At 41.6% G+C, this 27527-nt stretch overlaps 1 protein-coding gene and 1 long non-coding RNA gene across 2 annotated transcripts in view; one reads left to right on the forward strand and one right to left on the reverse strand.

The window, feature by feature from the left end:
• Positions 1–1968, reverse strand: part of zswim5 (zinc finger, SWIM-type containing 5) — a 69686-nt gene extending 67718 nt beyond the window's left edge. The window contains exon 1 of the mRNA XM_017705993.2: positions 1333–1968. Coding sequence (XP_017561482.1) covers positions 1333–1831 — 499 coding nt within the window. The 5' untranslated portion in view covers positions 1832–1968. The remainder of the gene's footprint in view (positions 1–1332) is intronic.
• On the forward strand, positions 738–27527 carry LOC119261643. Its single transcript, XR_005129138.1, has 3 exons — positions 738–1007; positions 3701–3791; positions 27136–27527. It is a non-coding gene; the product is annotated as an uncharacterized LOC119261643 (long non-coding RNA).

Here is a 27527-nt window from a genome sequence, read left to right on the forward strand (position 1 = left end):
TCACACCATGCATGACTTCTACTGAGCAGACTGTGCAGGGCTATGCAGTCTCTCAAAATGCCATGCAGGTCTTGGCCCACGCTTTGGAGAATTCACCATCAGCTGCTATGGATTCTCTTCTCCCACCAGCCCATTTACACTGCATGGGTGAGCCTGTGGAGCGAGCCTTATGGTGAACATCAGAGCAGAAAAAGCCATTAATGAGCTCCAGACCACATCCACAGACTCATTTCTTCAACCTATGTACCCCGTTTTTAAAAGCAGAAGTGTTGAAATGGACTTTCTGTGCTGTTCCGTTGTTTAAAATGCAGATTTTAATCTATACGAGGGGCTTTTTTCCTCCTCTCTCCTCCTGCTCTGATTGATCATCCTGAAGAGGGGGAGGGAGCCAGAGCTATTGTGCATTACTAGAGCCACACAAACGACAATATTAACCAAACCAAACAGCTTTTCTCTCCTCATACTTTCGATTTTCGACATAAAACCGAGCTGTGAGATTAATAAGTGCCCGCACATGTGCTTTCTCCGGCCTGGCTGAGATAGACAGACGTCCTTTGTCCCGACCAAGCAAGCAAATAAACAAAAGCCATGAGATTTGGACTCGAGCGGATTAGCCTGCACTTCATTACAATGAGCGATCCAATAAAACCGTCGAGGCCCCAAAGAACACGTCGTGTAACTTACAAAAACGATAAGAAACCCAAATGAAATCGGACCCAAGTTCGAAGACCGATCGACGAACCGGGCAGCAAGGGGGTTACAAAAGAGGTTTTGACCACCACGGTTGTTTTTTTCCTCTCCTTCGTCTTTCGAGCTGAGGAGAGAGAGAGAGACAGAGAGAGAGAGAAATGCTGCGCCTCCATTGTGAGGCGTTCAAACGAGGGGGAGCAGAGTTGAGTTTTATGTTATTAAAAAATCGTCGTAATGTGTGTTGTGTTAAAGATTTACGTTCTTTTTTGAGCGAACTAAGTCCGAAAATACCCGCACGGGAGCCCTATACGGCCGGGGTGAGTAACGTAAGCCCCTTTTAATCTTTAAAAACCCGTCTGACGAAACTGCGTTAGCACTCGAGCTAAAATGCAAACACGTAACGAAGCAGCCGTCGAGCCCAAAAAGAAAGAATTCAGTTCGTCTGGTCGCCGAAAGAGAGAGACAAAAACGTCGAATTCACTTTTCCACACACACAAACGTCTATTCTGCTAGATTAGAGGTATTTAGCTGCGGGAAACTTCCACCGTTTCCACACGAAGCGAAGCAGAAACTGGGATAACGTTAACGGTAGCGGCCGTTAGAAGTGACCGTTAGCGTTAGGCTCGTTAAGTTTCCACTCACCGACTTGCAGGACATTATCCACACAGCCCGTTTCCAAAAGTCGGATTCCCCGCCGGAAAGGGAGCCCGTCTCCAGCGGCTCCGGTCCCGGCGCTCCCTGCCGTGCTCGCCGCCCCTCCGGGAGCAGTGGCCGAGCCAGCGTTGGAGGCGCTGGAGCCCGCTGCGGGAGCGTCTTCGCCGGCCGCCCGGCACTGGAACGACGAATACATGCATATCTCCCTCTCGTTCCGCGGGAAGGACCAGTAGACGATACGGCGCTGCACGGGCTCCGGGATCCTCTCGAAGCGCTCCTCCACCCGCTCGAAGGCCCACTTTTCCGCCACGGCCTTGGCGGCGCAGTCCAGCAGGGATTCCGGGCAGCGGGGACGCGAGATGGGGAAGACCGGACCCGGCCCCGGACCGGGGCCCCGAGGAGCCGGACGCAGGCACGGCCGCTTGCTGGCCGGCGGTGAGGAGAGCAGCTGGAGCGACGGCGGCGGATCTCCGCGTCCCTCCGCCATGACAACGCGAATAAACACTGACGCAAAGAAGCGAAGAACGAGAAAGTGGAGGAGGAGAGACACTCGCGACGACCGGACTCGGGAATCGTGCTTTTGAACCGGTTCTTTTCAAGGAATCAGTCGAATCGATTCATACGTTCAACTGAACTGCGTCGAGCATCTTCACGGCGTCTACGCCTGAGTTATGGGTGGAAGGCTCCTGGTAAAACTCTACCAACGCTCTTTTTCAATTTAATCTCATAAAAGCGTCACTGAATTCCACATTGTAAGGAATCGGGAGCAAAACTGTTTGAAATGGCTAGCGTTTTCTCTCTGTAGACGGTCTCCAGCCTCCTCTCAGCCTTTTTCTTAGCTTTGCACTGCAACCCTGAATCCGTCTGACAAGAAGCAGAAGCCACTGTCTCAAACGAATGTGTTTTACATAGAAAATACAAGAATAAAGTTGTCTCGAACACTTCGCAGTAGAGATCAGACTCAATCTCTGAATCGAATCTCTCTGTATTAAAGAAAGTGAGAATAAAGTTGTCCAATCTTTGTGGCCGTCAGTCTCATGAACTGTGAGGACGACGCGAGAATGAACTTGATTTGACTCGAAACAGAAGAATCGTTGAATCGATCGTCGGATACGTTGAAACGGACGGTTCAAAAGAATCGATTCAGTGAACAGAACAGAAGTTCCCATCACGGGCTGCTACGTCACCACCAATAACAAACGCTCGTGAGCCAATCCCCGAGGTGATGCGCGCGCGTGCGAGCGTGCGTGAGTGAGCGAGGGGAACGGGACGAGCCGACGCTTCTCGCGAGACCTCGTTCTTTTACTGTGGGCGAAGAAACACGGCAGAAAAATAATCAGTAAAATGAACCAAGCCGCTTTTGTTCAGAACATAAGGCGTGAGGCAGGTCACGGTGGTTCTTCCTAGAACCCTGAGATCCGTACAGAATGATGGTTGTTCTGCACGTGGTTCTATATAGCACCAAAAAGGGTTCTGCCACTGTGATCAGCCTGACATGGTAACAACAGAAAAAGCCTCTAGGGCATCTGAAGAACCACTTCATCATGCAAAGAACCATTTAAGCGTTTCTGTATTGTTTCTAAGTAGAACCATTTCCATTGACTGAAGATCCACTGTGTTCTAAAGATGTTTTAAGGTGTTTTTGCTGCGTTTTAATGTGTTGCCCAGTTAAACTGACCCCGGTGAGCAGCAGCTGCAGTTTGAATAAACAAGTTTCTTACAGTGTCCCTTTTACCTAATGGCCCTTAACGCCCGAACCCACCCTTTGGCAGTTCACTGTCCTAGACAGGCAATCAAGTCCAGTAAATTGCAAATTAAGTTCACTCTCTTCCCCTCAAACATCAAATAAACAATTTCAAATGTCCTCAGAAACGGTCTTATCATTTACATTTATGGCATTTGGCCGATGCTCTTATCCAGAGCGACTTACAATTTGATAATTTTACACGAGTAGGCTAAGGTAGTGTTAGGAATCTTGCCCAAGGACTCTTCTTGGTATAGGGTAGGGTGCTTACCCAGGTGGGGATTGAACCCTAGTTTACAAGGTAGAAGGCAAAGGTGTTAACCACTACACTAACCAACCACCATCAAAAATGGTCTGGCGTTTTGTGAAAAGCCAAATCATTTAAAGTGCTCTTCATGCACGCTGGACAATACAGTGGACAACCTAAATTGGTTGAAGTCATTTTATCAAGTAATGCTGCTACATCACCCCAGTGCTGCATTGCCTAGAGCCCATATATTTCATCTCACGAACAGCTTAATGGTACACATGGAGTGGGTTTTAGGGCAGAGTCTGATTACGTTGATGGCTCTGTGCTGATCTTTGATCTCATCCTGAATTTCTTCTCCACAGGGCGCACATATCCACCACCAAGCCTGGCGGTCAAGTCTTTAAGGCCAGATGACTGAAGTCTTAGCCTTTATGGTTCACGTGGGTTCCAGACGTAAGTACTGGTAGATACATGGGAATGTGATCAGGCCTGGTTTCTGCCCTCAGTTAGTTCAGACCTTTGCAGTGGGTTTGGCTGAGAAGCATTAAAAGAGTGCCAGTATCTCAGTATTGACACCTTGCAAAGGCCATCACATACACTCTTAACAGATGGCTTTTCACGGGTTCCAAGGGTTCTTTAGTAAAGACAATGGTTCAATATAGAACCATGAACACCCACAGGACCATTTGCATGCTTAAAAGCTTCTTTGGATAGAACCATAAATGGTTCTTCAGAGTGATGGAGAATGCATTGTATATGGCTTTATACAGAACTATTTAAAGGGGTCCACTATTGATACGATGTCAAGCCTGTAACAATAGGTGACGTCTTGCTGTAAAGAACCATTTGCAAACACATTTTCTATCAATCTTAAGAACCATTTATGATCCAAAGAAGCTTTTAAGCATGCAAATGGTTCTTTGAGTGTTGATGGTTCAATATAGAATCATTATCTCTATTAAAGAACCATAGAAGAACCATTTTTAGGAGTGTTGATTATTTTACTGTTTTTTGTCACAGAAATGTCTCATTTATTAATTTTTAAATGTGCCATTGTTTTCTCAAAAGCTAATAATAAAGCAGTGGTGTAATTACAGTAACACACACACAGCTGAACTCCCTCTTGTGTATTTTTGCATAATTTTCATGACTGTTTGGTTTTTCCGTCGTTACAGTGTAATAAAGCAGCTTGTGTATGAGGTGAGTGGAGTGGACTGTTCCAGAGTATGAACCCGCAACACAAATGGATTAACATGAAAGGACGAGAACAATCTAGAACAGGGCAAATTGGGACGAACATTTTGGAATAGTGTAAATGTCAGAGAAGATTCTGGAGCAGTACCACTATAGAAGAACCTTTCAGAACAGTGGAAATGTAGTAGAATCTTCCAGAACAGCTACAATAGGGAGGAACATTCTTGAGCGTTAGTAAGAAGAACTCATTGGAACAGCATATATGATGGTAACATTCTGGAACAGTGTAAATGTAGAAGAACCCTTTAGAACAGCATAAATCTGGAGAATATTCTGGAGCAGTGTAAATGTGGAAGAACCTTCATGAGCAGCATGAATTTTTGAACATGCTGGAACATTGTAAATGTAGAGGAACCTTTTAGAACAGCATTAATGGGGGAAAATTATGAAACAGTGTAAATGTAAAAGAAACTTTTAGAACAGCACAAATGGGGGAACATTCTAGAATAGTGTAAATGTGGAAGAACCTTGGAGAACAGCATAAATGGGCGAACATACTGGAACAGTGTAAATGTACAAGAACCTTTTAGAACAGCATGAATGGGGGAATATTATGGATCAGCGTAAATGTAGGAGAACATTCTAGAACAGTGTAAATGTGGGAGAACATTCCCAAACAGTGTAAATGTGGGAGAACATTCCTGAACAGTGTAAATGTGGGAGAACATTCCCGAACAGTGTAAATGTGGGAGAACGTTCCCGAACAGTGTAAATGTGGGAGAAGATTCCCGAAAAGTGTAAATGTGGGAGAACATTGCTGAACAATATAAATGTAAGAGAACATTCTAGAACAGTGTAAATGTGGGAGAACATTCCCGAACAGTGTAAATGTGGGAGAACATTCCCAAACAGTGTAAATGTGGGAGAACATTCCCGAACAGTGTTATTCTTTGCAGAAATGTCTTGTTTATTCATTTTTGTGATTTGTGTGTCATTGTTGCATCAAAAGCTCATAAAACTGTGGTGTAATTGCAGTAATACACTCACAGCTGAGCTGCCTCTTGTGTATTATTGCATAATCGTCATGACTGTTTGTTTATCCACTTGTTACAGTATAATGAGAAGATTGTTTATAATGTGAGTGGAGTTCAGAAATGTCCAGAGAGGGTCAGCAGATGACCGGTATGCAGAGGGGAAACGGAGAAGGCCAATGACTTCTGTGAAATAAAAAAAGACGTCCGTGATTTTGAGTTCATTTTCAGTTCACAGCGTAATAATATATAATAGTTATAAGGATATTAGAGGGTTTGTTTCCAGTCATTGGCACCGATTTTGTGAGAGAACCAACACTCAAAGAACAACTTTCATGCTTAAAAGGTTCTTTGTGTTGTGAAATTGTTCTTGAGATTAATGGAAAATGTGTTGTATATGAAAAGGGTTCTATATGGCACCAAAAATGGTTCTTCTGTTGTTATTGTGTAAAGGTTCTATTGTTACGATGTCAGCGTTTTCTGTGCTAGTGTACATGGGTCTATATAGAACCAATGTCTTTACTAAAGAACTGTTGAAGAGCCAACTTTTTTAAGAAGGTAGGCCTTTCTGCACATCCTAGATACATCACTGACTGTGAACACGAGCAGGAACTTGGCCACAACTGACCGCAGTCCGTTGTTAGAAATGGTAAACAGAGGCAGGTCTATGTCAGGACTCTACTGACCAAATCAATGTAAAACACCTACATATAAAGTAAAACATCTCCATAATGGTAACGTTACACGAGAAGGAAAAAACCTGCTTTACTTTTAATGTAAGTCAATGGAACCAGACGTCTCTCTAAATCAATTCAGGCCATTTCTTTCAATTCTTCATTAAACTTAGACACTTAAGTTCAAGTTCAAGTTCAAGTTCAAAGTGTTTATTGTCATATGTACAGAGGAAACAGGTTTCCTTATATACAATGAAAAGCTTACTTTGCTCCTCACTAAGAATGCCAGATATAACATTAAGAATATAAAGAGTATATATACAACCATATATATTAATCAAGAAATAGTGCAATGTATAAATTACAGTGGTATGGGTAAATAGTGCTGTGCCTTGCCGGGAACATGATTATCTGCAGCAGAAATGAGTAGTAAAGTGCGATAGTGCAATTGTAAACATGTGCTACAGTTAAAGTGACAGTAGTTGCAGGTTATTCCTGAGGAAAGAGTTCTTTACCAGTGGGGTACACATCACACGTCTGTACCTAAGTCTGGCAGACCGAAGTGTGAATAGTTATTTCTGGTTCAGAACTCTGATTGCGGTGGGGAAGAAGGAGTTCTTTAGCCTGGAGGTCTTGCACATCATACTCCTATACCTCCGTCCTGAGGGCAGAGGTTTGAACAGACCGTGCTGGGGGTGGGTGGGGTCTTTGATGATGGAGGCAGCTTTCCTTTGGACTCTGTGGTTGTAAATGTTCTGCAGAGAGTGCAGTGGAGAATTGGTGATCTTCTCTGCAGTCTTCACCACTCTCTGTAGGCATTTACGATCCATCACGGTCAAGCTGCCGTACCACACGGTGATGCAGCTGGTCAGGAGGCTCTCAATGACGCAGTTGTAGAAGTTGCTGAGGATCACCGGAGACATCCCAAACCTCCTTAGCCTCCTCAGGAAGTACAGCCGCTGTTGAGCCTTTCTGACTAGCTGCTTGGTGTTCAGTGACCATGTGAGGTCTTCACTGATGTGGACACCCAGGTATTTAAAGCTGCTCACCCTCTCCACCTCGAGCTCCCGGATGAAAAGTGGCCGATGAGGTCTCCTCTCCTTCCTCATGTCCACTATCAGCTCCTTTGTCTTGTCCGTGTTGAGGATGAGGTTGTTATCATCACACCATGACACCAGTCTGGTCACCTCCCTCCTGTAGGCTGCTTCATCTCCACCAGTGATACGTCCTATCACTGCTGTGTCATCAGCAAACTTCAGGATGATGTTGTCCTTGTGGGAGGCGACACAGTCATGGGTGAACAGGGTGTAGAGAATAGGGCTGAGGACGCAGCCCTGTGGAGTGCCGATGTAGGTGGTGATGCTGGCTGAAGTCCTGTTGCTGATCCTGACAGACTGGGGCCTGCCAGTCAGGAAGTCCAAAAGCCAGTCACAGAGGATGGGGTGCAGGCCGAGTGTGGAGAGTTTGTGGGTGAGTTTGTGTGGGATGACCGTATTGAAGGCTGAGCTGTAGTCAACAAAGAGCATCCTGATGTAGGAGTCTTTGTTTTCCAGGTGGGAGAGGGAGTAGTGAAGGGCAGCAGCGACTGCGTCCGAGGTGGATCTGTTTAATACTTAATACTTAACCTATAAAATAAAACACATCTCCATAATGGTAACGTTACAGGAGAAGGCAAAAAACCTACTTTACTTTTAATGTAAGTCAATGGAGCCAGATGTCTTTCTAAGTCAACTCGGGCCATTTCTTTCGGTTCTTCAATAAATTTAGACACAATATAAAGAATGACCAGCATTTTCAAATTATGCAATAAACTAAAAAAAGGTTTTCCGACAACAGCGATATGGTAATATTGGTTACAGGCTTCAAATACAGGCTTTTTAAGCTTTGAAGTCCATATTTAATCTAGAATTTTAAATAAATGCTCCTATGAATCGCTTTAAGCTTAGTGCTAACACACTACTGGAATCCCATAGGGGGGCTAGCGGCAAAAATCGTTACTATCGTTACGGTGTTTTTCTCCTTTTGGCCCAAACTGAAGGCCTCTAACAGCTGCATGCAGTGGCATTTAGATGTCTCTGCAAGTAACCTGTTTCTTTCGGCCTCGTGTTCGATCGAAGAATATTTATTTGAATTGGCGCAGCTTTAGTAGACACCCCTGGAGCCCACCATTCAGCTGTTTCATAGCTTCTTTTCAGGATTTCTGTCTCGGTTACGAATCCATAATAGACACGCATACAGACGCAGGAGCGCGAGGGCCTCTCACCTCATGGCCCCTAGCCGACAGTGAGAGACCCTCCTGCAGGCCTGGCGTTGTCCTGTCTTTTTTCTCCTGCCTCTCACAGCCCCTCGGCCGATGAGTTGCTTTTTTCTCAGCCTGTTGAAACGGTTTCACCTCATTGTCCCCTCAAAAAAGCGGGGAGGGGATCTTTAAAGCTTCCTCAGGACCTTTGAAGACTCAGAGCTTCGGAGTCCAGCTGGGAGCAGGGCGAGAGATGTGAAAAGAGACTCTCTCTCTTTCTCTCTCTCCCTCTCTCTCTTTATCTCTCTCTCTCTCTCTCTCTCTCTCACCACCCTGGGTGGCCTCTGTCATGACTGTCCCTCTGCTAAGCTCGATCAATAACACCCTCACTTCATTCATTCTATACAACAACATCCGTATAGAGTGAACCTTCAGCTGAATCCAGTTGGAGGTTCATATATAATTTAAAGTGAAACAGCATGAAGCACCCCCTTCTACTCTGTTTAAAATATCTGAACCAATTAATTGTGTTACCCAACATCTCAGTTGTTGATACAATGAAATGGATCAGCATGTGGAACCGGAGCACTGGCTGTGCTTACATGCAAAGATTTTTGTCAATCCAATTGAATACATCCTGGCTATCGATTAAGACTGAGGTGTTTATATTCTCACTTTACTGAACAATCTGATGTAAAATCTACAAGTAATCAGATCCAAAAAGAAGTGAATGAGTAAAGAACCACTTAATGTAGACGTTACCATGACAGCAAGCATCATGCGAGTCCAGTCGGAGTGAGTTGAGCAGCAGTGAGCAGTGCTTGTGGTTTTACTTATGTTAAAATAAAGCGAGACTCAGGAAAACGTACTTTGCATGTACTTATTAACCTTTTAATAACTGGCACCTTGAGACTGCCAGTGGTTCCAAATTGCACTTCGTCATATTTTTCTTAACTTTCTTAAATAAATAAATAAGTAAATACTGAAAATAAAAATTTGCATTTATTTCATGCAGTTACTAAAGTTACATAGTACGATCCTTGTAAATATCTGATGTCTTAACACTTCGTAGCTTTTTCTGGGTGGTTCATATACGCAGCCTTGTGCGTCCTCCTCAGCGGACACCATCGTCACAGCGACTTGGCGAGATGTTTGGCTCTAAAGGTTGCGCTCATTTGCTCGTTTCTTCGTTTGTTTTGTTTTGTTTGTTTGTTTGTTTACTTGCAGGGTCTTAAGGAGACAGAAACAGTAGGTGTGTGGAGAGGTAATGAGAAGACTCCATTTCGCTGGCCGTTGTATCCCAGCATGCTCACTGCTGTCTAGTCGAGTGCACCGAGTGAGAGATGACAGGCTGACAGCGCAACACACAGGATACACACAGGATACAAGGCTTTCTGTGTGTGTGTGTGTGTGTGTGTGTGTGTGTGTGTGCGTGTGTGTGTGTGTGTGTGTGTGTGTGTGTGTGATTTTGTATGTATGACAGTCTGGAAGTAGGGGTGCTGTCACTTTTGGTGCTTTTCAAAGTGCCTCGAATCCTTGGTATAGGGGGGATGTCCTTGAGCGCTGGAGACATTGTCTGTCTCTCATGGATACCCATATGCTAACCATAGCGCTTAATATTCATGTATGAAAAAAAAATGGTTTTTGATATTTGACCCTCGCGATTGTATTTCCCAGTGTATTTATTCATCAACAGTTCATACCAATTCATCCTAATTACTAGATACTAATACCACGGACTAGCAGGGCACATTCCCACACGCTCAAAAAAACAGGATTTATGACCCTCATTAACATTAAGCAAATATTTTACATCAATTTTATTTAAAAACATAAAAATATATACATGTTTATGTGCACAACTTTCTTATTGAGGTGCAGCTCTCATGCTAACCATCATGCAAGATAGCCAGTCACTTTATGGCGTGGTAATATGTGGAGATGTAACGTGGAGCGAGGAGGCAGACGCATACGCTGAGATAAGCGAGATAAGCGACAGGGCAAATCCAGGGTCATAGTCGAGACAGTCCAGGTTCCAATAATCTACACAAGTTCAAGATGGACAGGCATAACTGAGAACTAAGAAACAAACCACAATGACAGTACAAACAGAGTAAAGACAGACCAATACAATACAAATACAACAGGGAAAACGAGGGACAGGTGGAAAACAAGTGGAGACAATCAGGGGCGGAGTCATGAAACGAGGGGGCTGGACCAAAACAAACACACATGGGTAAACCAAAACAACAGGAACACATGGACTGGACTGGGAGGGGCCAATGTATGTATGTATGTATACTTTATATTCATCAGTCATCAGAAGCAACCCAATTTGGATAAATCCAAAACTGATTTAACTGAATTGTATAAGACGTGTTAGATTTTTCCACTAAATCTTATTAGGAGCCAGTCCACATGTGGAATACTAACAGGAAACGCAACATCAACCAGGACATTGCTTCAGCTGGCATGCTGGACATGAGACGGCTCTTTTTATTTTTACAATCTCCAGCCATCCTTTGTTATTCAGAGCAACTGCTACTGAAATAGTGATACACATTAACTTAGTTTGTGGTTTTAATGTTTTTGACCAAATATCAATGTTTCATTTTGCTTGTTTTGAGAGAAACTCTATAAACTTGCTAGCATCCTTGCTAGGTCTGTCGTCATGGTAACGGCTATAAAAGGTAGATTAAATAAACAATAGCAGTGATTTATAGTGACGCTGTATATAAAGTTGCATTCCATTAATATTCAAATCAACAGTTCATGTTTTTTGTAACTGTAGGTGACCTCGACATGTTGGCATGGCATGAAGTGACTGATAGCGTTAGCTGTCTAACATAAACATCTGCTTTAATTCGTAATTCAGATGGGAGTGAATAGAAATTCTCACGGCTGAAATGTATAACGTTCTGTTTATTTCTTTCTCATTAGACTTTAAAGTTTACAGGTGTAAACTTGAGACTCAGTAAATACTGTTTAATACAGTTTGAACTGCAGTAAATGTTTGTGAATTTAACGTTTTTGTCAATTAATACATTTACACAGTCTAAGTAACTGTGCTGTGGATACAGAAGCTACTATTAACTGTAGAAATACATCAATGTTCTGTTAAAGAGCTGCATAAACTCTACAAGCACTTCTGATTTAAATGTTATTTAATTCATTCAGGTTTATTGAACATGATGGAGAAACAAACTATAAAACCATTTTTACACTGGATTTATGTATTTAAATTGAATGGAAAATGTAATTAAATGTAATTAAAAACGTACATTTTAACTTTTGGGCTTAAATATTTGTTTGAGTGTAACTTTACCTAATGTTACTTAGAAGCTCAATAGTGTTTAAAGAAAACCTGTTAATAATGTTAAAAGAACGTTTTCTGAAAGTTTATCATTTCACAAAATGTTCCTATGAGCTTACGTGTTAACTAAGACATAATGTTTTAACTGCATCATTCAGAGGATGTTTTCAGGATGTTGTCACAGCCAGAATATTCCCAGAAGAACATTCTGGGAACTAAAAATAAAAACGTCCTGCTGGGAACGTTAATAGAACATGTGTGTAATATCCTCTATGGAACCCCGCTACTGACACCCTATATAAATAAAAAAATAATGCGTGGCCATGCGTGGGAACGAGATTGCGGCTTACTAAGTTGTGGCCACGCATTAAGATCTCATTCTCACTTGTTACTAAGTCGTGGCCACGACTTAATCATCTCATTCCCATGTCTTACTAAGTCGTAGCCACGCATTATTTTTATTCATACAGGATGTCACCATCGGGGCTCCTTAGTCCTCCGAGTGTTTTTAGGACAAATAAATTGTGGTTGGGTGTAAAGATACAGTCCCACTTTATATTAAGTGTCTCTAATAACCGTGTAGTTACATATGAATAACATATGCAACAACACTGTAACTACTGATGATTTAGTCAGTGTTACAGATGGATTACAGCCTAATTACGCACGTCCATCGACTTCAGTTTTGCCTCAATTCACAGTTGTATCTTTCACACAGGAGCTTGTAGTGTTGAGTTACACTTTAAGTGGGCAGTTCCTGTGTAGTTGTTTTGTAGGTACTGTGTAATAATGCAGTGGTAATAGAGACACTGATTTGGGTTTAATGCAAGACAATTTAATTAATGTCATAACAGTTACATGCTAATATAAGGGGCGTCTGCTGACCAACAGTTTCTGTTCACAGGCCATCAGGCTGGTGAATACCTCACTCACTACCTCTTCCCCCCGCCCACTCTGAACTGGTTTAACCTTCCACTCAACAACTGCCCCTTACCTACACTGTACTGCTGCTGTTATAACAATACTGTTTACATCTATTACCTGCACACAACAACATTGTTTACTGTTTACATCTATTACCTGCACACAACAACATTGTTTACTGTTTACATCTATTACCTGCACACAACAACATTGTTTACTGTTTACATCTATTACCTGCACAGAATATTGTTTACTGTTTACATCTATTACCTGCACAGAATATTGTTTACTGTTTACATCTATTACTTGATGCACTTTATGAACAGCTGCTCTACATGTTTGCACACACGTCTACCTTTGCACAAACTGTACATTTTTACTTTTACTACTGTTTTTAGAGTTATTCTTATATTTTCTTTTTTTTATCCTCTTAAGATTATATTTGGTGAATGGAGGAACAGCAAAGTAAGAATTTCATTGTACTGTGTAACTGCCTGCTCTGCTGTGCATATGACAATAAAACTCTTGAACTTGAACTTGTTCTGTCACATTACAGACTGGTTTAAAGCTGAAACTGGTTACAGTGTCACAGCACTAGCAACAAACATGCTAGCTGAATGATATTTTACTGCTGAAAAAAAAACTCTGAAAACAACTGCAGTTCCAGTCTGACTATAAAGGTAATTACGCTTATGTTATTAGCCTTGTGTAATTACATGAGAGAGAACAGGCTGTTACAGCTATTAAGATACACTTGTTTAATTTCATGAGGTAAAACAAACAAGTTTCGGGTTTCAAGTTTATTTGTCATTTGCACAGCATGGCAGGACATGTATGCGTTGAAATGCTTGTGGTGAGGCTCAGGTAATCAAGAAAATAAGTAAAAGTACAATCTAACAAACAAATTGAAATATATTAAATACACACAAAATATACACAAACTATAGAGACAATATGCATTTGAATGTGGTTTAAGTGACTCAGTGTTGTTGTTCTTTAAAGTGGCTTTGTGTGAAGGTGTTATTGTCCATAGCAGAGATGATATTATAATAAGACTGACAGAGTGACTGAGTGAAGTGGTAGTCGGGGACGGACCCACAGCTTCACAGCTTGTTCAGAAGCCTGACAGCCTGTGGGTAGAAACTGTTCATTAGCTGGGTTGCTCCAGCCTGGATGCTCTGGAATCTCCTGCCTGGTGGCAGGATGGTGAACAGGGCGTGTGCTTGGTGGCTTCTGTCTGACCGGATCTTTTTGATCTTCCTGAGGCAGCGGGACTGATCGATGTCCTGTAAGGCCGGTAGTTTGTAGCCTATGATGGCTTCTGCCGTCCTCACCGCTGCTTTAAGGGCCTTGCGGTCGCAGGCAGTGCAGCTGCTGTACCAGACAGTGATGCAGCCCATGAGGACGCTCTCTAGGATGCATCTCTAGAAGTTGGTGAGAACCTGAGGAGGCAGAGCAAACTTACTGAGCCTATGCACCAAGAAGAGACGCTGACGGGCAGATCTCACAATAGTGTTGGTGTGGAGGGACCAGGTGAGGTCATCAGTGAGGTGTGTGCTGAGAAACTTCACACTGCTGACTCTCTCCACTGCGGCTCCATTGATGAACAGGGCTGAGTGACCACCCCTCTGCCGCTTCCTGTAGTCCACGTTCATCTCTTTCGTTTTGCTGATGTTGAGACAGAGATTGATGTCATGGCACTACTCTGACAGAGCGCTGACCTCATCTCTGTAGGCTGTTTCATCTCCATCAGTGATGAGGCCTAGGATGGTGGTGTCATCAGCAAACTTGTAGATGATGTTAGACGTGTGTTTGGCTACACAGTCATGTGTATACAGGGAGTACAGGAGGGGGCTGAGCACACATCCCTGGGGAGCCCCTGTGCTCAGAGTAGGTGTGGAGGAGAAGCCATTCCCAACTTTCACCACCTGGGGTCTGCTCGTCCGGAAGTCCAGCATCCAGTTGCAGAGAAGAGAGTTCAAACCCAAGTCTCTGAGCTTAGGAATGAGTTTGGCAGGGAGGATTGTGTTGAATGCTGAGCTGTAATCTATGAACAGCATTCGTACATATGTGTTCTTTCTGTCCAGGTGTGTGAGAGCAGTGTGTATCGTTAGTGCAATGGCATCATCTGTGGATCTGTTGGAGCGGTATACAAATTGACGAGGTGTCCATGGTTGCTGGAAGTGTTGAGCAGATGTGAGCTTTGACCAGCCGCTCGAAGCACTTCATAACTGTAGATCTCAGTGCAATAGAGCAGTAGTCATTTAGGCAGGTGACGATTTCTTGGGGACTGGAAAAATTGTGGTTTCCTTAAAGTACTTGGGAATCACTGACAGCCTTAAGGAGAGGTTAAAGACATCAGTGAAAACCTCAGCCAGCTATTTGGCACACGATTTAAGTACATGGCTGTGGACCTGGTGCTTTGCGTGGGTTAACTGCCCTGAAGGATCTCACCACCTCAGACAGGGGGATGGTTAGAGCGCAGCTCTCCTCATCTACTGGGGGTTTCTCACCAGGTGAGGTGTTAGTTGCCTCAAAACGAGTATAATGAGCCTGAAGTTCATCTGCAAGTGAGGAGGGAGAGCCCCTATCACAGATGCACGTATTTGATAACATAAACACTTCTGTAATCTATCTGTGACAGTGACTAAATCAGTAGTGGTTGAATTGTAGTTGCATATGTTGTTCACATGTTACTACACAGTTACTAGAGACACTTAATTTAACATGGGACCAAAGACACTGATAAGAGTTCAAGAGTAGAAACAAAAAAAATAAACAGAAAACAAACATACATGTAACAGAAAATTGTGCTAAAGCCTCAGCAATTTAATATAAGATCAGTTTTGTCAGTAATCTTTGCCTTTTTTACAGCTTCCAGATCTGCTTACAGTTTTTCATTGGGATATTTTTCTATACCACCAAAGTTCAGTCTTAGAAGTTGGTTGCATTTTCTGCTTCAAATGATCCAAATAATCTTACATTCATTGACGGTGGGGTGGTCAGTCCATTGTTTGATGCGTCTGTCTCCTTTTCACAGTAAGAGCTTCCTGACAGCTACACATCCTTTCAGACCCACAGCACTGAGTGGTCTTCTCACTCTCTCTCAAAGTTGAAAGCTTTAAGTGCTGTTTATCTGATGGGGACAGTTTTGCTGGCCTTTTAGGTTGCGCACGTTTGTTTGGAGCTCCATTTCCCCCAATTGTCCTTATCTTATATCTAGTCTCAGAAATAGTGACTCTAGCCATTTTAGATGCAGAGACATTTGTGAGGCACTTCAGATGAGTTTGGGTAGCTTCTTGTCTGAACAGTGGTGTGTGTATATATATATATATATACATATATACAGTTTTTTACATATTTTGAAAATGCCTGTTGGCCTTTACATTGTGGGTAATTTTTATGATGAATAAACTAAAAGAAATGGCCCAAAATGACTTGTTAAAAATTTTGGTTCCATTGACTTACATTAGAAGTAAAGTAGGTTTTTTTTCCTTCTCCTGCAAAGTTATTACAAGGTTTTCTTCTGACAACAATGATGTATATCATACATCATTCACAATATACATTAGAATAAAGTCGTATTCATAATTCAAATAAACAGAAAAACAATAAAATGTAACAAGAATTTCTTGGGTCCATATTTTCCTTGACACCTTCACAGCCGCCACAGAGACTCGTTAATATCATCAATTACATCATGAGCTCAATTTACTGAGCACTGATTGGTCAAACCAGGAGCTGCTTTTTAACTACATATAATACTGGGCTTCCTCGAGGAGAGGCTTGGAGATGGGTAAACAAACACACAAACATCCAGAAAATCACTGTTTATTATTCATATATATATATATATATATATATATATATATATATATATATATATATATATATATATATATATAAATCATTATTATTAATATTCTATAAAGTTTGTTTATGCAAATATTAACACGTTTCTCAGCAAATAAACACAAACTACACAAATAAATAGATTTTAAAAATGTGTCTTGTGTGCTTTCGCACAGTACTGTATATATATATATATTTATATGCTAATACAGTATGTTGACACATTTTAATATGGGAAGAAATGTAAATATAGAACAAATGACAGCAATTAAATGTTTAATAAATTACGTATGAAACCAATTGAAATATGGAATTGTTCTGTGAATATTAGTGCACAATTTTCATTTAGTTGCTTACTATTATATTTTGAGTTTAGCATATTGGGGCAAAACACATGCAGTATGAAATGTGTAATACTTTTTGCCCAGGTCATATTTTGCGTTTTATTGTTTTTTTCCAATATGCTTTTTCATTTTTGTGTGTGTACCGGAGTATGTTCAATGTTCAAAAGCAATGACACACACAATCCGACCGGGGTGCCCAAACTTTTGCATATGACTACTCTACCATATACACCCCTATTCATTTTCACTGCTAAACATTGACGTTTCCTCATGAAATTTGATTGAAGTAAGCATGCAGGATCATTAATGGAGGATTCTTGTGTCCATGCCACGTGGCCGCGTCTACACAAATCGAACAATGGACCAAAACCTAATGGAGGATGCTACCAGTTTCCAAGGCAACGATTATGATAGATTTGGGAGAGACAAGACAGGTAATTGGAAAAAGATTGATGGGGGGACAAGAGAGTGGGGAGAAAAAAAATCCCATCAAAGGAAGTCTCTTTGGGAATAACTATAACACAACGATTGGAGCCTGCATTCTTTCAACTGTCACGATCCCTCTGTCCATCTATTTCAGATAAAGGCGCAATTCGCCTGCTTTGACATGTCCGACACCTCCGCCAGCCTCTACAGTGTGAGGGAAATAAAGGATCCGCGATGACTTGTGGCGGATCTGTCTGCACCGCTTGTTTCACGTTGAAACGTGTGGTGATCTTTTCAAAGCTTGGTTCAGAAACACTTCATTCACTGAAATGGTTTGTTTCTTCTGAATAGGTCGCCAGGTTGTCCAGCAGGTCAGAAAAACTACTTTGAACCACACTGGTATCAACTTCATCAGTACTACATGTTAGCCAAACACAGTGGACAGTAATGAAGTAAATGTACCTCATTTCTGTACTTAAGTACTTCTTTGTGTATCTTCCCTTGGCTTAGCAGTTGCTGAAAACTCCAGGTTTTGTTTCAGTGAGTGAGTTAGCTGAGCAGAACAACGGGGTGAATACGTTCGGTTTGTGTATTCAAAATGTTCATTTGAAGAGAATGAGCTGTTCGTGGATGACATCACTAGATGAAATCAGGTTTCAAAATCTGCTGCTACCTTATCGTCACTCCTGTGTGCTGATGGCCGCTCCTCTTCCCTACTGCAGGCTGTGTTGGGACTTGGCCTGTTCATTCTGGCTGACACGGTGTCTGAGAATGTAAAGTCACCCTGAGGCTCGGAGCTCAGGCGCACATCACCAATACCCTTCGCCAGCCACGCTGAAACAATAGATAGATAGATAGATAGATAGATAGATAGATAGATAGATAGATAGATAGATGGACAGACATACACACACACACACACACACACACACACACACACACACACACACACACACACATATATATATATATATGTGTGTGTGTGTATATATGTTATATTCATAACACCCACACAAACCCACACATGCACACATATACATAACACCAACAGGAACCCACACATGCACACATATACGTAACACCCACATGAACCCACACATACACACATATACATAACACCCACACGGACCCCCCCACACACACACATATACACTGACTCCGCACTTCTTGCAGTTCCAGATTATGGAACACTATAAATACAGTTAATGCATTTCACTGAAACGTTTCATTTGACATGACTGCAGATCTGAATACTTGCCTTTTTGCACATTTTATACTTCAACAATATACTACTTTAACATTGTTAGCTGTTAGAATTGCTGTATTAACCAAATACTCTAGACCAGAGGTCACTAATAGGTGGACCGCGGTCTGAGTCTGGTCCCAAAATGCGGTCCAATATGAACCTTGACCAATAACCGATAAACTATAGAGAGTTATTTCATTTTTGACTGGGTGGTCCTGTCAAATCAGTGTAACTTTTCTAGCTTTAACGGCCCGGGAGACTCAGACCAATCGCATGCGTTATAAATATCACACGTGACGCTACTCAGCCAATCAGATCTGTGCATTACGATGAGCACTGAGACTCCAGTGAGTGACGCACACACAGAGGAGGGACGAGTCGAGACACAGCAGTCAGAGAAGAAAGTGAGTCAGAGGGAAGTTATTTCACTTGGTGTTCTCTAAAAAGAGAAAACTGACAATAAGTCTTGTTGAAATATCACTGAACTGTCCTTTATTTGATTTGACATTCAGTTGTTGACTGTATAAGATGTTGATATTCCTACTCTACTTCAGTTTACAGTATAAGGCACTGAATCATGATGCAAGTTAGACATTATGAGGTTTACCTCCTCCTTTGCACACCTGACAATAAAGCCTGACTTGAGTTATGACTCATGAAACCATCATAAGTATCGTATAGCTTCTTTAACATACACATTTAAATATCTATGTATGCGTGACGTTAACATTAGCATGGTTCAGGCAGGTTGTGGCCTTTGTGTTGTGCGCCGAGAGGCGGTTGGCAAGGTGAACAATGGTAGTGTTGATAGAGGACCCAGCTACACCTGTAGAGCTTGATTTTATCAATGCGGAGGCCCGATGCTCCCCCCACTCCTCACACACACACATACACACACGTACACACCTTTCCCGCCTGGGGGCTCTTGCCCAGGTTCTCGTTAAAGTGAGTCAAAGTTGAGCAAGAGAGAGAGAGAGAGGAGCTAAAACTCACCCATGTGTGAAAAAAAGGGAATTAACTCCACCTTTTGTCTCCTGCTGCCTGGCCCAGCTAGCGCCTAGCAGGCATGCTGCTCTCACCACAAAGCCTTCGCCGCAGACAATGGGGGCAGATAGCATGTAGTTTGGCATGCAAAACTTATACAGCCTGCCCTCTTTGTTGCCTGTGGTGACAAGTCTCTCTCTATCTCTCTTTCTCTCTCTCTCTCTCTCTCTCTCTCTCTAACCGATCTGTTTGAGCTGATTTCTTATCTCAACTTATAGTACAGAGCATATTTACAGGATCTTCTCACACCTCATAAAAGCACTTCAGAAACTCAGACAGAGTTTGTTTATTTACACCCACCAAGTGTTCCCAAGTCACACACTACCTTAAAGGGGAATTCCACCAACATTTTAAAAATTCCTACAGGGTTCAGTCTTTGTGTCTTGTAAAACAAAGTTATTCAAAGTGAAATGGTTTGATGTGAAATGGTTCATGAAAGGGGAAACCCACCCACTTCTTTACAGTGGTGGTGATGCGGTCCAATATGAACCTTGACCAATAACCGATAAACTATAGAGAGTTATTTAATTTTTGACGGGGTGGTCCTGTCAAATCAGTGTAACTTTTCTAGCCTTTACAGTAGGTTTTAATGGCCCGGGAGACTCAGACCAGTCGCATGCGTTATAAATATCACACGTGACGCTACTCAGCCAATCAGATCTGTGCATTACGATGAGCACTGAGACTCCAGAGGTGGGACGAGTCGAGACACAGCAGTCAGAGAAGAAAGTGAGTCAGAGGGTCAGAGAGTCATATTTACAGGATCTTCTCACACCTCATAAAAGCCCTTCAGAAACTCAGACAGAGTTTGTTTATTTACACCCACCAGGTGTTCCCAAGTCACACACTACCTTAAAGGGGAATTCCACCAACATTTTAAAAATTCCTACAGGGTTCAGTCTTTGTGTCTTGTAAAACAAAGTTATTCAAAGTGAAATGGTTTGATGTGAAATGGTTCATGAAAGGGGAAACCCACCCACTTCTTTACAGTGGTGGTGATAGGAACCAGGCGTCAGGACATCTAGAACACAAATATAGCTATTGTATTTTCTATCCGAACTACCCGGTGAACCTATGTCTTCTAAGTATTTGTATGGAATGTTGATGATGGCTAAATAGTGGTTAAACTGTCAAACCAAGTTTTGGGGACTATTTTGACTACTTTACCATGCATGTCCCTCTTCAGCATGTATGAATATAAAAATGTACAAATAATAAACTTTTGTTAAACAAATTTAGACATTTGGCAACATATTCATAACCATTTCACATTAAAAAAAACTTTCAGTGAGGGAGCTTTTAGAGGCAGACGTCTGGTTCCCATCACCACCACTATGAGCAGTCCTGACTCGGTAAGTATCTATAGAACTGAGCTTTCCACACAAAATGCTTCAACTGAGTGTGTTTACGTTATTTATTCATGCAGGAAAAATAGTAGAAGTTTACTTTGACACTATTTCTTTTCATACATTTTATTTGCATTAGTTTTTGTGTGGAAAATAAATATTAATTCATGATTTTTTTTAGCTTCAATTGTGACACACCTCATGATGACATCACCATGAAAATGCACCACAGGCTTATACAAAAGTATTACAGCTGAGCTTTATGCTGGACTGAGCTTTTGTTGTGTTGTTGAAGGGATGTTTATTGAGCCGCTGCGGTGGACAAGGTGTGTGTGTGTGTATTGGGGTTCTATTAGAGCATTTAAAGAGTGGGACTTTACAACACAAAGCTCTTCCCACAAGTGTGCCTGTCTCACTTCTGCTAACTTCCTCTGCTCACACCTCCTCTGTCCACACTTCTAGTCTCACGAGAGCTTAAAGCTTTGCCACAAATGGAAATGACCCGATTACCCCCCCTTACTCCAAATACAACTAATCAGAATTTTATTACTGGAAGACGGTAAGACATGTTTACTGTAAGGAGTTCACTTTTGTTGCTTTGCAATAGCAATATGAGGCTAATGTAGCAAAAATTGTCAAATTTTAGGATGGCTTTGAGGGAATTATGTAATGGCAAACTTCAACTATAAGCTCCCTCAGCTATTTATATGATACAATATAGGGATGAACCCCTTAAAATGACTTGTTAGCTACATTAGTATTATAGCATTAAGAATGCCAGAAAAGCTCTCTTAACTTTTGTGTACACTAATCTTGCAATATTTCAAGATTTGTAACATAACGAGAATAATAATAACTTAATTTGGCCTATTCGTAACGAAATTAGGCAGATGTTAGGCAGATGTGAGGCATGTGGGCCAGAACGGGCCCAGATTCTGGACAACTTTGTATGGTTTTGCCAATGTTGTCATGAATGTTGTTGACGAACAATATAGTTGGGCCAGATTTGGGCCACATTCATAAGTTCCACTCAGTGCACAGTGTGTGGGCCAGATATGGGCTGAGGACCCCGACGTGTACGTGGCCAGAACGTGATTTGTAGTATAGCAGAATATGGGCCACTTCATGGCACTGAATGTTATGGATGGTACACACAGTGTAAAGGGCAGCTGCTGTAAAGTAAACAAGCTCTCAAATTACAATATAAAGTTTTTATGGCGAAAAATTTTGACTTATTGTAACTTTAAATGTACTTAAAAGCTTTCACACAGTCACATTTTGGCATCAGAACAGGGAAAACTAGTCCAAATAATTATTGAATTTCTTTCATTTGAAATGAAATTTCATTTAGCTCTCTTTCTCTTTCTGTTTATTCGGGTCAGAATGAGCCCAGAACCTGGACAACTTTATACGGTTTTGCCTTGTGTCTATATTTGTGGGCCAATACAATGTAGTTGGGCCAGATTTGGGCCACGCTCGTACATTCCACACTCATACTATACAGTGTACGGGCCAGATATGGGCTGAGGACCCCGATGTGTATGTGGCCAGAATGTAATTTAGACTGAAGCACCCATTTCTTGTTAACTAAATTAGCCTTATGTGAAAACTAAAGAAATAAACATGTCTTAACCAATTAACTACATTGGGGTATGAGGAAAGCTGTGTATTTGTTGCCGAACTGTCGCTTTAATTCATTCATCCAACAAAGACCTGCTTCCTCACTGCTGTTCACACCAGAGGTGCCAGAAGCTCTTAGCAAGTCTTCGGACATTTTCCTACTCTTTCCTCCTCCTCCTCCTCCTCGTCCTCCTCCTCCTCCTCCTCCTTCTCCGTTGAGCCAGTCCCTCTCTCTCTCTCCCACACTCTCTCTCTTTTTCCTCCATTCTGGCCCAGGGCCATTTAGAGGTGCAGGAGCAAGCCTTAAGAGAGTCGGGCACAAACAGAAGGAGTGACCAGTCAGTGATCTCAGATGACGGATGGGTGTTTTCTAAAGTACGGCACCTTTTATTGCCCATGTTAGAGCCATATTTACCAGCGAGGCATCAAAGTGTCCTTTGGGGCTGGGCTAGGCTGGACTAGGCTGCAGGGGGGAAAGAACAGGAGAAAAAGAAATCTGTTTAAGAGACAGATGCCCACCCATAAGGTCATCCACACTGATTTATATTTGGCATCAAAAGGGAAAAATGAATCCAAAGGTTGCGATTACTTATCAAATTCAAATTCATGTGAGATATTTCATCACTCCATTTTTTTTTCTCGCACGTTCTCTTTCTGGCCTTCCTGTGGCCAAAAGTGACCATTGTCCGAAAGGAGTTCCTGAAAAAATGCACTGAATAGCTTTGCGTTGTCACCTAAACCAGTGGTCAATGTCTTAAAGGGGCGAAAGTGAAAATGTAGTCTTTGCGACATCTGTTGTTAACATGCCCACACGCCTCCTACCGTGGAGCCACGTAAGGGATTTTCCAGTTTTAAAACAAGTAAACCCCCCTTCTGATGATGTGTCTTGAAAGTTGGAGGAAGATTTGAAAAACTACAACTACAACCCGTTTGATAATAAATTTGGACCAAATCTACACAAGTGTTGGTTGATTGCCAGGCAGATGTTAGGCATGCAGGTCAGAATGGGCCCAGATCATGGACAAGTTTGTATGGATTCACTTTGAGTTTATATTTGTAGACCAATACTGGCATGAATGTTGTGGACCAACAATATAGTTGGGCCAGATTTGGGCCACACTCATACGTTCCACTTACTGCACAGTGTGTGGGCCAGATATGGGCTGAGGACCCGGACATGTACGTGGCCAGAACGTGATTTGTAACAGAATATGGGCCACTTCTATGGGACTATTCATTATGGGTGGCTCACACAATGTAAAGGGCAGCTGCTGTAAAGTGAACATGGTCTCAATTTATAATACACTCAAAAAAATGATTAACCATCATAAACGTTAAGCAAATATTTTACATAAAACGTATTTTAAAAACATAAAAAAACACACTTTACTTATTTATATTCATTAGAAGCAACCCAATTTGGAAAAATCCCAAACTGATTAAACTGAATTGTATAAGACGTGTTAGATTTTTCCACTAAAATAAAAGAATTTGTGTTTTTAATGTTTTTGGCCAGATATTAATGTTTCATTTTGCTTATTTTGAGAGAACAACACCCAGCAAAGGTAGATTAAATAAACAATGGCAGTGATTTATAGTGACGCTGTATATAAAGTTGTATTCCATTAATGCTCAATTCAACAGTTCATGTTTTTTTTAGCTGTAGGCGACCTTGACAGATTAGTATAGCATGAAGTGACTGATAGCGTTAGCTGCCTAACATAAACATCTGCTTTAATTACAAGTTCAGTTGGGAGTGAATAGAAATTCTCACGGCTGAAATCTATAACGTTCTGTTTATTTCTTTCTCATTAGACTTTAAAGTTTACAGGTGTCTGTAATGAGACTCAGTAAATACTGTTTAATACAGTTTGAACTGCAGTAAATGTTTGTGAATTTAACGTTTTTGTCAATTAATACATTTACACAGTCTAAGTAACTGTGCTGTGGATACAGAATCTACTATTAACTGTAGAAATACATCAACGTTCTGTAAAAGAACTCCATAAATTCTACAAGCACTTCTGATTTAAATGTTATTTAATTCATTCAGGTTTATTGAACATGATGGAGAAACATAGTATAATTCCATTTACACTGGATTTATATATTTAAATTGAATGTAAAATTGACATGTACTTAAAAAAAACATAAGTTTTAACTTTTGGGCCTTTTTTTTAGCTCATATAGATTTTTTATCACAAGGAATTTTGACTTATGATGAATTTAAATTTACTTAACAGCTTCCACACAGTCACATTTTGGCATTGGAATAGAGGAAACTAATCCAAATAATAACTGAATTTCTTTCATTTGAAAGGAAATTTAATTTTTCTCTCTTTCTCTCAGAAAAAATATCTCGTAATGGCCAGAACAGCGTCAGAGATGACCCGAGTGGAAGCCCCTGTTGACCTTCTTGGGCCCGGTGAAAGTGACTGCTTGGATGCCTCTAATGGTGTTAGCAGCTGATTTCACGCACAGCAGGTCACTAGGTTTCATTTGCCTCCATGCTGGCCTGACGGCTGATGGGACGGCACTCTGCGGGTGAATGTTAGGGTGGGGGGTGGGGGGCTGGGTGCATGATGTATTTCAGCAAGGATCTCCGTCATCACACCTCATTCGCATGTTCAAATAAGTATGAAATGACAGTAGAATAAAAACCAGCAAAAGGGCAAAGCTTTGCAGGAATGACAATGAGATGAGATTTTCTGATGACATTTTCAACCTCATTCTATTAAACTGGCCTAAAAAATACAAAAAAAAACAAAACAAACCAAACAGCAGACTCATGACAACAGCAACACACACTGAGACAGGAATCTGCATTCTGTTTGATCTGGCAGTTTCTGCTTGTCCTCCTCCATGGCTTTGCTAACAAAACTGTTGAAATAGCAAACGGCAGCACTTAATATCTGCACTATTGCACTTGGAAGGCTGAATGATAATGAAGCTAGCAAACAATCACCTTTCTTAGTTGATCATCTGCCTGTTCGGCACGTAATCCATGCAAATTATATGAATTGAAAATAATATGTACTTTCCCCACAAAGGAACACAGGCCCAATCCCATGTCACCCCGTGCCCCTTCCACTGAGCCCTTAGCCCTCTGTCTTGCATGTTCACATCTAGGGAGGGTTAGGGTGTCCCAATTCTTGTTGAGATAGAGGAGTAGGGTGAAGTGTTAGGGCTACATGGCCCTGCAAAGGTTTTCCAGAAGGTCACTCCAAACGGAATGTCAAGAGAAAAAAAAGAAAAGCTTACGAGAAAAGAAAAATTACGATAACAACTGTCAACAACAAATTATTATTTAACTGTTTAATGTTGCTTCAATGTATTATCGTCGTTTTCTTTGTAACAAGCATAGGTAGCTCATTTTCCTGTTCCACCTTTTATTTAAGGCGGAACGGGAAAATTCAAACAAGAATAGCTGAGTTCAGCTTCGTATCACCAGTGGGCGATAATAAATAATTGTCTTATATCCCTCTTGCATATCGCTGCTGTCAGAAGAAAACCTCGTATCTTCACTTTTGTCATTTTTAATTTTTTGACATCATTTCAAAGGACCTGTTGCCCTTTACATTGTATGTAAATGTCATGATGAATGGAGCAAAAGAAACGGCCCAAAATGACGTGGAAAGCTGTCTGGTTCCATTGATTTGCATTAAAGCTACAGTATGTTTTTTCTTTCTCCTGTAAAGTTCTAATTTTGGAGATAGGAGGTTTTCTTCTGACAACAGCGATATGCTACCCTAAATGTAAGGCCGGGTCATCTACAGAACACTGCAAGTAGCTGTTAATGGCAAGATTTGCAACTCTGTTCCAAGGGGTTAGGGTGACTAAAAGAGGAGAATCCTGGGGTCTAAGGATACAAGAGAGTCCAGGAGTCTGCTGTTAAATTAGAACAAGGGAGTCCAGAGGTCCAGTGTTGAACTAAAACAGGGAAGTCTGGAAGTCCAGTTGGTTGAACTACAGCTACAACAGATGAGTCAAGTCTAGTGGTGAGCTATAATAGGGGAGTCCGAGAGCCTAGTGTTTGAAGTAGAACAAGGTCAAGTCCAGCACTCCAGTAGCTGAACTAGACAACGAGAGTCCAGAAGTCCAGTGTCTGAAATAGAGCAGGGGAACCTCAATCTTATCCTCATCTGGTGGCCATAGTTGATAGAAAATAGTCCAGTAGTTTTATATAACTTTGTGTTTTAAATGTAGTGGTCTGTATGTGCCTAGCATTTCCAGACTGAAATATTATTTTTATGAGCGTAAATTGCCAACGTTTATACGTGTTTATCTGAAAAGTTGCAGTGAAAAAAAACGCAATTTAATTTAAAAATGCAATTTAATAAAGATTAATAAATTCATTTTTGACCATATTCATGGTAGTTCAAGATCTTTAAATGTGTACTTGTAATGACGTAGAAGATGGGCTTCTAGCAGTGTGCAGTCGTTGCTGTCCTGCTGACAGAGGCTGTATGTTCTCCGGCTCTCCTCCCTGCTCATTGCTCTCTCTCTCTTTCTCTCTCTCTCTCTCTCTCTCTGTCTGCTGACAGGCCGCTGTTGAGCCCAGCATGGCTGAAACCGGAGCTGGCAGAGGCATGGGCCTGAGCTGTAGCCGTTGAAGCGGTGAGCATGAAAGCACAGCAGCCTGGGGCTTTTCCTGATGCAAGCACAGAGACCAAGCCACAAACACACCCAGTGTCCACCTTCAGAGACTCAGGCCAGGGGGAAGGGTAGCTTACAAAGCTGCTGAACCTCATGTTGTAGTGTTCCTAAATGTTATCTAAACGGCCAACAGACATGCATGACTGTTTCTGAGCTCCGGATGTTCAGCCAAAACCTGCAGTAAAACTTGTCTGATTGGTGAAAAGAAACAGGCTGTATGCTCATTAATTCAGACGTTCTTCATCAAATATTAGGGCTTTTTCATTAAGTCGCAGTTGTT

The sequence above is a fragment of the Pygocentrus nattereri genome, chromosome 19 (genome assembly GCF_015220715.1).
Source record: "Pygocentrus nattereri isolate fPygNat1 chromosome 19, fPygNat1.pri, whole genome shotgun sequence".
NCBI lineage: Eukaryota > Metazoa > Chordata > Actinopteri > Characiformes > Serrasalmidae > Pygocentrus > Pygocentrus nattereri.